Source organism: Rhinolophus sinicus, linkage group LG10 (genome assembly GCF_036562045.2).
Source record: "Rhinolophus sinicus isolate RSC01 linkage group LG10, ASM3656204v1, whole genome shotgun sequence".
NCBI lineage: Eukaryota > Metazoa > Chordata > Mammalia > Chiroptera > Rhinolophidae > Rhinolophus > Rhinolophus sinicus.
The window spans coordinates 83,002,780-83,016,010 of NC_133759.1; the positions used below are offsets into that span (position 1 = coordinate 83,002,780).

General features: G+C 48.4%; 1 protein-coding gene across 5 annotated transcripts; it reads right to left on the minus strand.

Annotated features, from left to right (window-relative positions):
• Positions 1-1,466: 1,466 nt before the first annotated feature.
• Positions 1,467-12,343, minus strand: GNPDA1 (glucosamine-6-phosphate deaminase 1). 5 transcript variants are annotated; one of them, XM_074313706.1, is made up of 9 exons: positions 12,207-12,336; positions 11,752-12,070; positions 11,428-11,526; positions 11,096-11,231; positions 8,084-8,185; positions 6,572-6,754; positions 5,398-5,582; positions 3,559-3,733; positions 1,467-2,937 (listed from the first exon to the last, which is right to left on the minus strand). In XM_074313706.1, the coding sequence occupies exons 4-9, from the start codon at positions 11,217-11,219 to the stop codon at positions 2,837-2,839; spliced, it is 870 nt and encodes a 289-aa protein (XP_074169807.1). In that variant the 5' UTR covers positions 11,220-11,231; positions 11,428-11,526; positions 11,752-12,070; positions 12,207-12,336; the 3' UTR covers positions 1,467-2,836. The 5 variants fall into 5 exon arrangements, with proteins under 5 accessions (XP_074169807.1, XP_019594670.1, XP_019594673.1 ...); XM_019739111.2 differs by lacking the exon at positions 11,752-12,070 and having other exon boundaries at positions 12,207-12,343; XM_019739114.2 differs by lacking the exon at positions 12,207-12,336 and having other exon boundaries at positions 11,970-12,198.
• Positions 12,344-13,231: the final 888 nt, after the last annotated feature.

Here is a 13,231-nt window from a genome sequence, read left to right on the forward strand (position 1 = left end):
AAGCCATTCATGTGGTTGCCTGCTTTGGAAGGGAATTTTTAGTTTTTGGCAGGAATTTTGGATATCCCAGCAAGCAGTAACTTTGTCAGAAGCATCACCAGCAGGTGGCAGCAGTTCCCATGTTATAAAAATGTAGTAAATGGTTAAGACAGTATTTTGTTATAGAAGCAGGTTTACTTCTGGGGTTTAAATTTTCCTCATTGTGTCTCATTATAGTCTGTTATACACACTGGTAGGTAGAATGGCATCTAATAATACCGGCAAGGTAGGAACAGCAGTATTACCAAAAACCGTAATGTCACTTAAAATTGTACTTCAACCATAGTTGACATCCAGTTGTTATGTGTAGGAAATGTGTCTCTCTTGATAGCAGCACTTATCTGCAGCCACAAAATAAAGAAACTAAATTATAGCTGAAGCCCCTAAGTAGGGTAGAGAAACTGACACTGGGGTGCCGTCTGGTCAGAGTGGCCTGCTCCCTGAACTTCGGCTCAATTAACAGAATCGGCCAGCACACCAGGCTGAGGGTAGTAGAAAGCTGGCTTTGAGGATGTTCTTAACATGTTTATGATAATTATCAACTTTTAGCTCTCACAGTATAGTCTCTGCACTCAGGTTGCCTAAAAATTTTCTCCAAGGATTCCCATATTTCTCAGAGCAGAAGGAGGCTTTGTAAAAGACTATGCACATTGAAAACTTACGCAGATTCTGACGCCTAAGTTGCTAAGTACAAAGTCAGCAGTTACTTCTTTTCCTTGCTTGGCTTTCTCTCTCTTTTTTTTTCCTTCTTTGAATCAACCAACAAACATTAATACAACATACATTTAAAAGGTGATTGTTTCTTACTCTCAATCCCATTCACTTCCTGCAACCTGTTTCCCAGCATTCATTTACTAATTTAACAAATATTTACTGAGCACCTTACAATGAGCCTTAGTATTTATGTAGGTGCTGAGAATGTAGCAGTGAATAAAACCCACAAACCTCCTGTCCTTGTGAAACTTAAATTTTGGTGGAAGGAGACAGACACTAAGCAAATTATATGGTTCATCAGAAGATAGGGCTCTGGAGAGAAGTTGGGAGAGGGGATAGAGGCAGAGTTAGGGGAGGCAGCGTGATGTTGGAATCTCAGAGTGGAGAAGACTTCATCAGAGAGCGTGTGCACAAGGCTTGGCACTGTGGGAGTGAGCCTTGTGGACACCTGGGAGAAGGGTGCAGGCAGAGGGAACCGCAAGGGCGAAGGCGCTTGGGAGAGGAGCATGTTAGCGGCTCCAGGAACGGGATGGTGGCCAGTAAGGGCTGAAGCACACCAAGGAGGGGAGACTAGTAGGGGGTGGCATGGGAGTGGGTGGCGCTGCAGACTGTCTAGGGCCTTGTGAGTGTAAAGCTTTTCCCCAAATATGTATCAGCCCCGACCATTGTTTGACCTTGGGGGTAGGGTGGGGGGATGGAAGTCCACAAATGACAAATTTGAAAAAATTGCATTTAATAGAAAATTATTACATTGTAAACAAGTCCACTGATCTATTAGTTTAAAACAGAATGACAGTACGAATCACGTATAAAAGCTAAAGACAAAACGCTGGTACCAGACACAGCACTTTAGAAGCCTGAGCCAAGCTCTGAAAGATCTTTCCCAGAAACAAGCAGCAGCAGCTAGAAACAGGCACAACATCGGGGAGGAGGCAGCATCCACTCCATGAAGGCTTATGAGAGTGAAAGGAAGGTAGAGCAGTAGACTCAACTTGTGAACAAGGGGTGAAGGATAAAGGGGCAAAAGGACTATATTTCCTTACGTCTGGGGACACTGGAGCATGACACACGAACCAGAGAGGGTTAGGGGCAGGATATTTTAAGTGGGGAAAGGCAACTTTAGAAGGATTTGGCCTGTTTTGGCACTCAACTCCTGGGGAGCAGAACATGTCACTTGTGTGTTGTGACTAAACTCCTAATGGAGCTGCTTGCCCTGGCTCCCATCACCGTGGCCGGACAGCACATTGAAATCTGGCAGTGTCTGTTGCCCCAGTGAACCTCCTACTTATTAATGAGTGTGTAAAAGAGAGGAGCCACAGTGAGACCTTGGAACAGAAACACAGGGCTCTGGTGGGAAAAGCATTTCCGCCTTCCGGTGCCAGAGGGTCCCTGAGGGAGACGAGTCTGACGTGGCTCAGCCCCTCGAGGCTCTGAGTTCATTGGCAAAGCCTTCTCCTTAGCCCTACCCACCCAAATCCTCCCCTGAGGAGTGCTTGCAGTTCATGGAAAGGCCAATGGAGAGAGCAGAAAAAAACAACTGAGGGAAGAAAAGGACAGTTTTCTTTCCATGGCACTTGTAACTGACAAGAGGGACTGCCTCCTTACACTGATTTTAGACATTGAGAGTTTGTTCTTTAATCTGAACAGTTATTCTCAAATAAGGAGCAGCCTGCTCATGGGGGGCTCTCAAAGCCTCTCCAAAGAAGTTCTGTCCAACAAGCCCCTATTCCCCCCACTTAAGAATCTGCTCGTAACGATAGAAATTCCTGACAGGAGTGTGCTGTTCGTGTGAACAGCGTCAGAGACAGAACAAAAAGCTAAAACCCCCTACTCTGTGGAGCAGACATCAAAATAATGGAGTGATTTTTTTTTTTCCTGATTAAGAGTAAGTTACAAACAAGTCATTCCTCCCATAGCTGAACTCCACAACTAGGCTCCACCTTGCGTGTCCAAGAACAGTAAGTTCACCCATTTATCTGGAGTACTCCCACTGGATTAAAGAAATACGGTTCTGTCTTCCTAAAGACAAGTTCCAGAAAGACCTGCCTGTCCCAAGGGGTACTTGGCACTAGGATTACACAGGCTAATCACTGTATGGTTTCTTAGAAGACTGGCTTCTCTCTGTTTCTTTCTCTTTGATACTGTACAAGGGGTCCACCAACTTGTTATGAACGAGCATTAAACCTAAGAAAAAATTAAAAAGTAGTTAATGCAGGTAGAGGCAGAGTTCCATGATAATCAACGGTAACATCCAGGAGCTTTCAAATTTGGTCCTAAAACTGATAATCATGTTTCTTCTGTGGCCCCAAATGATAAACACCCTACGACTAGGAAAAGAGTTTGTTATTCTGAGTGAATGCTAAAATCCACACAACTTTTGTAAATGCAACCTCTAGGAGAGTTGGCCATTAAAAGGTTAATCTTTTCAGCAATGAACAAATTCCTAATTTGCCTGCTCAGTAAATGAGGATTTTCACCTAAGCACGTGTGTCCTTTTTAAGTAAAAGAACAAAAGACCCTCGTGGCAGTTCAGTGCCTTTCCTACAGGGGAAGAGAACCCGAGACATGGCCCTCAGACTCCAACTTTTCACTTCATTTTCTTTCCTCCTCCTCAGAGCAAACGGGTCTCCAGAAACGGCCCCTCACAGTCAGATGGACGAGAAATGACTGTGTATTCTGAGACAGTAGGGTCTCATTTTTATTAAAAGCAGAGCTGACGATTAAAATGGCCAGAGCATGAAAGCCAGCTCCGCTCCCCACTCCTGGCACACCCTGAGCCTGGCCACCTCCTCCCAGCCCCCTCACCTTTGAAATACTTGACGGTCTTCACTTTCAGCTCTAGGGTGGCATCCTCGTCACACACGAACACCGTGCGGGGATGCTGCTGGAAGGCAGACACGGTCCACATATGGTTCACGCCCTCCTCGATGGCCTTGTACAGAGCGAACGCCTTGTGAGCACCTGTGATGAGGATCATGACCTGGGGGCCAGAGAACAAGTCCGTGACGGAGGAGGAGGAGGAGGAGGAGGAGCGGCAGAACCCAAAGTCCAGGCTCCTGAATTCCAGTGCGGTCACCCCACACGGCTGTAAGGACTCTTTATACCATCGTAAGTCGTTAGCATGTGACACACTGTGCTCCGTGCCCCCGTGCGTTACCACACAAGCAGCCTGAGGTGGGGGGCACCATTATCCCGTGTTCTCTAAGGAAATGGGCCGGGGTGGGGGAGAGGGGTATGTAACGTGCCCACGGTCTTGGCCACCACGCTACAGCGCCTCCCACACCTCTGACAGTGATTGTGCAAGTGCCCTGTGACAGACGTGCCACACAAAGGCCCACCTCTTACCCCAGCAGTTCTGACACTGGGCCCCAGGGGGTCCTAGGCAGGGTACGTTTTCACAATCACAGACTGAAAAAGACCCGTCCCCAGTCTGCAAGGGGGCCTTGGACACAATGGGGAAAGTTATCTGTATGGCCCCTAAAGTCGTATCCCAACAAGGCTGCCCTTTAATCTGGTCACTTTTGGGTCCAAGTATTAGACCTACTAATGTGACTTAGAGTAATACCTTTTGTTTAAATAAAACAAAGGTACAGACTCCCCTCATTTAAAATATCAAAAAAGTAAGTGCTGGACAGTGATTGTAAAGAACTCAGCTCAATGGATTTCCTTTCATTGTTGTAATTCACTTGTACCATGGAGCTGTGAACAAGATTTACTGTTTCTTTCTTAAAAGATGAGAAAACAGAGGCATAGAGAAAATGACTTTGTTTAGGACCCCAGAACTCATTTTAGAAAAGAGAACTTCCTGATTTCCAGCCCCAGGTCCTTTCTCAGATTAAGATGCACTCACAGGACAGGAAGGTTTACAAGCTGCGAGCCACAAACAGAATGATCTCCCTGGGTAGTGATTCAAGGCTACCCAACAGGAATCTGGCACCATCACGCATTTCACAAAAGTTCACTTTAGACAGGGAACGCTTTTCACTGATTTAGATGTTTGTTTATAGACTTGGGCAAAGAAGCCTGAAGCTGCTTCCCACTGAATATAGCCCAGAAAGAGAAAATGCTTCTAAAATTCTAATGAAAGACAGTAAGGAAATCGGAACCACAAAAATTCAAACGATACCCGACTTCGTAGAAAAAATTCACTAAATTCAGTTTAAGACACTTATATTTCACTCATACTTCTCCACATGTATGAATCCCTGAGCACAGGGCTATAACCACAAACATCCTGGGGTTACAGGGGGGGCTCCCTTCAGTGACCTCCACCCACTGCAGAGAACCAGAGGGTCCCTCTCTGTACATGGGCAGGTGCAAATTCCTACTCAGACATTAGTGGTGCTGGGCTCCTCTCCCTCGGCCTGTGATTAGCTCCAAAGGGGCACGTAAGCCTAGCCCAGGGAGCCTGTGGTTTCCTGGGCAATTAATGCTCAAAGGATTCACCTAACACTGGGAACAATGGTTCCCTCCAAAAAGGAAGGAGGAACAGTGACAGGGTCCATGGGGATTTTATCCTTATTTATAATGTCTTCATTTTTAATACAAATGTATTCAGGCGGTACCTGTACAGTTCAAGTTTTTTAACAACATAAAGACCAGTCCGAACTCCAGTGCAGGCCCATGGACCCCGTGCACCCTTACCTCTCTAGCATCCATGACGGTGCCCACACCCACCGTCAGGGCCATGGTGGGCACCTTGGCAAGATCTCCATCAAAGAATCTCGCGTTGGCCAGGATGGTGTCCATGGCCAGCGTCTTCACACGGGTCCGGGACACCAGACTGGAGCCTGGTTCATTGAAGGCAATGTGTCCGTCGGGGCCGATGCCTGCCCAGGAGAGACAGCCAAGGCAGCCATGTCAGTCCCAGGAATCCCAAATTTCAAGGGTGGACTATCTCCTTCCTCAGGTGGGGTCTGCAAAATTCCTGTTTTCCTTCACACCGGGGCAGGTACTCTAAGCATATGATCTTCCTTTCTCCCCGCCTCCTGCCCATTGCTATCTGAGGTACACGCAGCCATTGTTAACTTGCTATCACCCTCAAAAAGCTAAGTAAGGGGGACTCCAAATAGCTTCTGCCTCCCCAGATCATCAAAGTGTAACTTCTCTCTCCTGCTGCAAGTTAGGGGTCCTGCTGCTGGGATGGAGTCACAGCAAATTAAACACACAGGCATGGAAAGGGGCTGCCAAGTTCACAGAGTCTCAGAACATGAGTGCTTCTGGACTCCCCTTAAAGCAGAGAAGAGTTAAATCTAGAGCAGTACAGGCAGCCCAACTTCATACCCTCGTGGGTGACTCCAGAGCTGGCAACAGACGGAAATATGAGGGCAGCCCAGGGCAGGAACAACTGCACAAATCTGAGAGGGAGACACCCCAAGGTTCTCTCCACTGCTCTGTTGGGCTAACCTTGGGCAAATCACAAAACTTCCCAGAGGTTCACTTGGCTGTCTATAGCGTGCAGGGGCTGAGTGTGGAATCTTCTGGAACTACACGAGTCTGTGATTTTAACTGTTTATACATGTTCCAGGATTGAGCTGTAAAACTTTAAGGCTGGGAAACAGAATCTCAGAGTCCAATTTCAAACCTCTCCAACTTACAGACAAGGCATCGAGGTTCAGAAAGAGGGGCTATCCAAGGTCACACAGCTGCTGAGCAGCGGAGCCAGGGCCGGGAGCAAGGGCCCCACTCCACCTTCCCTACCTCGTCAGAGTAGTAAGTGACCCCTACTGTCATTAGTCCAGAGAAGCTGTTTGGAGACAAGCATGTGGTCCAGCCATGCTGGGTCTGGCCTGGATCCCCGCTGCAGTGTCAAGCTCACCTCCAACAAACAGCTCAATCCCGCCGGCAGCCTTGATCTTCTCTTCAAAGGTGTCACACTCAGCCTGCAGGTCTGCTGCGTTCCCATCCAGAATGTGGGTGTTTTCTGGGTGGATGTCAATGTGCTTGAAGAAGTTGTTCCACATGAAGGAGTGGTAACTCTCTGGGTGGTCTCGAGGAAGGCCTGTGGGGCCACCGCCAGGCTCAGTCCTGCCCACAGCCAGCGCCTGCCTCCCAAGGAGGATGACAGGCTATCCCCAGGCCCCCAGACAGGGAGCCGTGGGCACCAGCCCTCTGACCCTCAACCCCACTTGGCATCGTCTGAACTGGTGTCCCTAAGTACCTACCCACCACCACCACCTGTGGCTATAGGCTCAGGCCAGAGCGGCTACACACCAGGGGTCTGAGGAATCCTCTCGTTCTGACCTCCTTTTCACAAGGGAATGACCATAGGCTGGAGGCCAGGCTCACTTGCGGCTCCTGGAGGTGGCCTAGCTACCCGGGAAGGGGCTGCGCTCATCTGGGAAAGGAAGCAAGCACACCACTTGGCCTGTGCCTGCCACCCCACATCCCGTTACGCCCGAACTTGAACACCAGGTGGTTAGAATTACCTCAGGGCTTCCCCAAAGGGATTTTTTTCAGCCAAGAAAAGGAATGTTTAACGTGAATATTTAATGTTAAACATTGAGAATGTTTACAGTGAGCCTTAAAAAGGAAATTCCGATTCATGCTACAACATGGATGAACCTTGACATTATGCTAAATGAAATAAGCCAGTGACAAAAAGAGAAAAGACTGTATATGAGGTACCTAGGGTAGTCAGATTCATAGAGAAAGTAAACTGGTGGCTGCCAGGGGCTGGGGGAGTGGGAAATGGGTTTGGTTGCACAACAGTATGAATGTGCTAACGCTGCTGAACTTACACAAAAACGGTTAAGATGGTCAACTCTATGTTATATGTAAATTTTATGGTTTTAAAAAATGTTTAAAGTGAAGCCATTACAAAGTTACAGGGGAGTAGGGGTGGGGGATGGGGGTGGCAGGAGGTGACAGACGACCGAGGTGTAGCTGTTCAGCAGTGGACAGGACACTAGTCTTAGCTCCCCTCCCCATGTTCCTGGCAGAAAGGGGAGCTAGAAGATGAACACTGGAGAGAAAGTCCAGACACAGACACGAGGGGACGCACCCCAGCCACGATCGCATTTCTAATCATTTGTTTCAAAAAGAGACAGCATGGCGTTAGAAGGAGACAGAGGAGAAAATACTCTAATATTAAGTGCTTGCTCTGAACAAGAGCTTCTGCTTCTGTGATATCATTTAATGCTTACAACCTATGAGGTCAGTTTTATTAGCTCCATTTTATAACTGAGTAAACCAGGCCTGGAAGAGACAGGTATCAGGAACTGAACCTATCGCCAAATGCCACCGGTTCCCTGAGACATCGGCATTCCTGTGAGGGGAGGAGTGCGACGCTCCTGGAATCAGGTACGGACCTTGACAGAGAAAGACTCACCCACGTACTCATCCATGTTGAAGGTCTTCACATATTTGAAGGACAGGTCTCCATTCTTGTAGTACTCAATCAGCTTCTTGTAGCAGCCAAGTGGGGTGCTCCCTGCAAGAGAGGCCACAGCCGTGAACACCCTTCAGTCCCCTAGCTCCTGGAAATCCACAGGATACCCAGGAATAATTCAGGGCTCTTCCAGAAGGAGAACCTGTCAGATCTGAGGTACTACCCAAATGCTCCAGTCCTAACGGCCATGCATTCATTGCTTGCTTATTGCCTATTTCCCCACTAGATGGTAAGCTCCAGGAGGGCAGAGCGGTGTCTGTCTTCTTCACTGCTGAATCCCCAGTGCCCAGCACCCTAATGACTGAAATGACTATGAGTAGTATCTGAGTGGACGTCAGACTTAATGACACTCCCTGAGCAACTACTGCGTGCGAGGCACGGGCATGTGATGGGAATGCAGAGAAGCGAGACACATGCAGCCACCCTGGAGGAGCTCACTGTCTAGGAGTGGGGACAAGCAGCAGGAATGTCAGCTGTGACGGGGTAAGCACAGGCCAGCCTGGAAGTTCGGGAAGACTTCCCCAGTGTTCAGTATCATGAAACAGTCAGTCATAAAACATACAAACATAGGTAGGAAGACCGCGGTGGACAATTAGACTAAAGATATCCAGAAGGGACACTGGATGAATTTTTTTTTAAGTTATAAAAGATAAATGTGGACAATGAAGAAAAAATGTTTACTACAGTCGATATGTTACATATTGTGGAATGATTTTTAATTTCCTGAGGTATGTTAATTTTCTGTGGTTATGAAAGAATGTCCTTAGTCTGAGGAGATACCAGGTGCTGAAGGACGAAAACCCTGCCTGGTGCCTTTATTTAGAGGTAAAGTGTCAGGTTTTCTGGAGCTTACTTTCAAATGGTTCAGAAAAAATGTGTGTGTGCAGCTAGAACACGAGCCAGAAGAGATGAAGGCAAATGTGACAAAATGTTAATAATTGGTGAATCTACGTAAATGGTACTGTACTATTCTTTCTGCTTTTCTGAATATTTCACATTTTTCAGAAGAAAAAGATTGAAAGAAAAAAACCCCACCCAAATCAGATCACTCTTTTACACCACGATGGCTTCTCATTTTACTCTGAATAATAAGCAGACCTAACAAAGCCTCCACATAACCTGGCCCCTGGCTACCTCTCTCCCTTTTACTCATCCTGCGCCAAGCAATTCTACCTCAGGGCCTTTGCACATCCCTTTGCCAGTAATGCTCTTCCTTCAGGTATCTGCATGGCTACCTCTCACCTCTAGGCCTTTACTCAAAATTTTCTCAATCCCTGCTACCATATCCAACAATGCAACCCCCACCCCTGCCTAGACACTCCCTATTCCTACTTCCTTGCTTCATTTTTCTCCTTCCGTCTTATCACCATCTAACATACTGTATTATTTTGCTAATTGACTTGTTTTTTGTCTGTCTCTCACTACAATTGAAGCTTCAGGAAAGCAGGAATTTCTTTTTTGTTCATTGCTGTATCCTTAGTACCTAGAATAGCTTGGCATACAGTGGGTATTCAATAAATATCTGCCGAATGAATGATAGCAGTCCCCTGCCCCCTCTACTCCTCCCACACACACAGCCTGTCCTTGTGACATGGCCTTAGCCATGCCTGAGCCACACAACTTCCCTGTGCTTCCCTTGGGCTAGTCCATTTTCCAAACCTCTAGCCTTGCCATCAATTCTGTAAGCTCCCCAATATCTAGCCAATAAATTCCTTTTGTTTAAGTTAGCCAGAGTTGGTTTCTGTGGTTTCCACCCAGAATCCCACCCAGTGCTTCATCTAACAGATGGAATGTTCCAGAGAACCTCTATGGAAATGTGCTGGTTCAAGTATGAAAGGAAAGCAGGAATTTCTTTCGCAGGAAGGGGCCAGGTCGTGGGGGGCCCTGAATGCTACTCTGAGGAGCTTGGATCTGATTCTGCAGATCATAGAAAACAAGGGAGGGTTTCAGCAGAAGCCCAGACTCTGGCCCAGTTAGAATACAGGATGTTAGTGCGGCCCCCACAAGGCCTGAGGCAGATACTGGCAGACACTACTCCCACAAACCTCCAGGGCAGAGGGTGGCAAACTTCAGCCCACCGGCCAAATCTAGCCTGCTGCTGGTTTTGTATAGCTCATGAGCTAAGAACAGTTTTTACATTTTTCAGGTTATTAAAAATCAAAAGAATTTTTTGACATATGCAAGTTACATAATCTCAAACTTCAGTGTCCATAAATAGAGTTTTATTGATGTTCATTTATGTATTGTCTATGGCTGCTTTTGAGCTATGAGTGTAGAGTTAAGCAGTTGCAACAGAGACTGTAGCAAAACATAAAATATTTATTATCTGGCCACTTACAGAAAAACTTTGAAGACCCTGCTCTAGTGGTGGGCCTTTGGGACAAATGCACTCCACTAATGAAAGAATAATTAGGACAGTTGCTTTGAGAAGCTGGGGTCAAAATATCTTCCTATAAAGACAACATTCTGATTTTTTCCCAAAGAAACTGGGACTGTTGTTCACTTAGGTCCTGTTTAATTAAGCCTCCCAGAAATTGCTTTGAGTGACTGTCTTCTCAAGTCTCCCAAGGATGGTGAGACTGGCTAGGAGGCACTCCAGATGTGCAGAGGATACATTCATTAATTACACAAAACATGTGCCTTACAGCGCTGGGACTTAACCCTGTTAAGGAACCCCGGCTGACAGGGCTGACTGAGGATGTAGCCAAAAATCAAGTTCTTCCAGCTCTAGGATTCTTCAGGAGCAGGCAGCAACTAAACCAACCCAGAGAGGAAGCTGCGTCCTCTGTTTTGTATGTCCAGGGGCCAGGGGAGTTGTTCACTCAGCACCAGTACCTCAGAGCCCTCCTTGAAATCCCTTGGCTGAGTGAGCCCACCTACCTGGCCCCCTAAAATCCCCTAATGCCCACCTTCACCCCCAATCCATGGCACCCTCTCCATCCAATAACGCACCAGTGGGGAGCCCCAGGGTGAAGTACTTGTCTGGTCCTGGGTTAAACTGGATGATACGGTTCCTGATGTATTTGGCAGCCCACTCGCTGGCCTGAGAATAGTGGTCCAGGATGATGAGCTTCATCTTCCTCTTGTCCTGCAAGGGGCAGGTGACAAAAGGAATCAGTGGTAAGGGGTCGGGAGAAAGGGATGGAGGTGGTTGGAGACGGTGAAGCCTCTCTCACCCAGCAACACCCTCTCCTCGGCTGTCTGAGCCGGGGAAAAAAGGGAAGGCACTAAGTTGGAGCTCACAAGAGAAATTAACAGCTGGGCCCAGTTCCTCCACCACTCACCAGGAGGCGCCGCTGCAGCACAGACCTGGGTTCCAATCTCGATTCCTGATACCAGCGGCAGGATCTTGGTCAAAGGGCCCAAGTTCTCTTAGCCTTTCTCTTAAGTGAAAATAGGCACAAAAGCATTAGGTATGTGCAAAAGTAATTGCGGTTTAAAAGGTTAAAAAATACGTAATACCTACCTGACAAATTTCACGATGGTGAATGTTACATGAGAAAATGCATGTAACCAGTTAGTACTCAATGTGGGCTATGATCTTGTAGGTCGACCCAGCCCGCCTTCCCCACCCATCCACTTCCACCCGCAGGTTATTCTCTACCCACCGGCTCTTCCTCAATAACTAGAGGGTCCATGGGTTCATCTTGGGCCACCAGAGCAGGTGGGGGCTGTGGGCTTTGCCTAGAGAGGTGTGTTCTCACAACTGGAGAGGGGTGCTCCCACCCGCCGGCCTTGCTTATGGGTCTTCCGTTTCCCGGAAAGCACACCGGCTAAAGGTAATCGCTCAGGAAGGAGGGCGTTTGCTCCCCCGCACTGCGCTCACAGTGGGAAGGCCCGAGGCGAAGGTGGCCGAATCAGCCATCGGTGCTGTACAGAAGTGTTTTCCTCGCCCAGATGGCGATCCCATCACCCCTCCGGTTCCGCCTGGGGAGAGGGTCCGAGCGGATCGCTGGGGTTTCGTTCCCGGGGTGTCGGAGGCTGAGGCAGCGCCAGGACTCCGACCCATGCCCACCCCTGCCTGCGAGGGGGGGGGTCCCCACCAGCCCATCTCCCCACTTACACGGACACCTCCCGCGGCTGCTGCAGGGAAGGCGCTAAAGACCCAGCCAGGCGCCGGTCACATGGGCGCGGGTCACGCGCTGCCAGGCACCGCCCACGGAGCAGACTAGGCAGGGCGGACTCTGCCCAGCTCCGGGCCACCGACCCTCTCAGGCAGGCCAGGGACGCGCAGGCCTGGGGACAGCCCTGGGAGGCGGGGCTTGGAGACGGGTTTTGTGCCGGAGGAGGGAGACTGGAGGCCCCGGGTCCCAGGAATGTGGGCTCCATGCCCGGGTGTAGGGCTGGGTTTTAGTGCTGTGGCAGGGGTCGGGGGAGGAAGGGCAGAATCTCTTCCTCAGAGTCTCACAGGGTTAGGCCTGGTTCTGCCTTCAGTTTCATTGTTTTTGTTTTTCTTTGTTGTTGTTTTAGATGCCATTTATTTACCAAGATATTACAACCATTATGTTGTTCTAAATATAATTGGATTTTTTTCTGCCTTATTAAAAATGGTCAACCTTTGCAGCAGCATATACTAGAGAAAAAGATAAGTCCCTGGTCTCCCCAACTCCCCGCCCCAAGATAACCATTGCTAACAGTTTAGACCACATTCTAAATCATTTTTCCTTAAATATATTTACATTATATATTACAGAAATGGGAACACACCACGAACGCTGTCCACAATCAGAAAGGTGGCCACAGTCTCCAGTTCCTGTGACTCTGCTCACTGTGGACAGCCCAGGGGGCTCACCCCTCCCCTTGGCCCAGCTGCAGCTCCAGACCAGCTTCACAAAGGTGGGTTTAACCTGGTGAGACCCTGATGAGACGCTGCAGTGGAGCTAATACCTTTACCGTCTGAGGGACTTGTTTGGCTTCAGTGGTGGTGTAGTTTGTTTTTAATTCTGTCAGAAATCTCATGTCAGCATGACGACCGCCGATGTTTCCCAGTGAGACTCCCACCCCAACCTTCAAACATATCACAGGATCTGGTATGCAGCAGCTGCCTCCAGATCTTCCCAGGAAGCCGACTTCATGTGACTAGGGCCT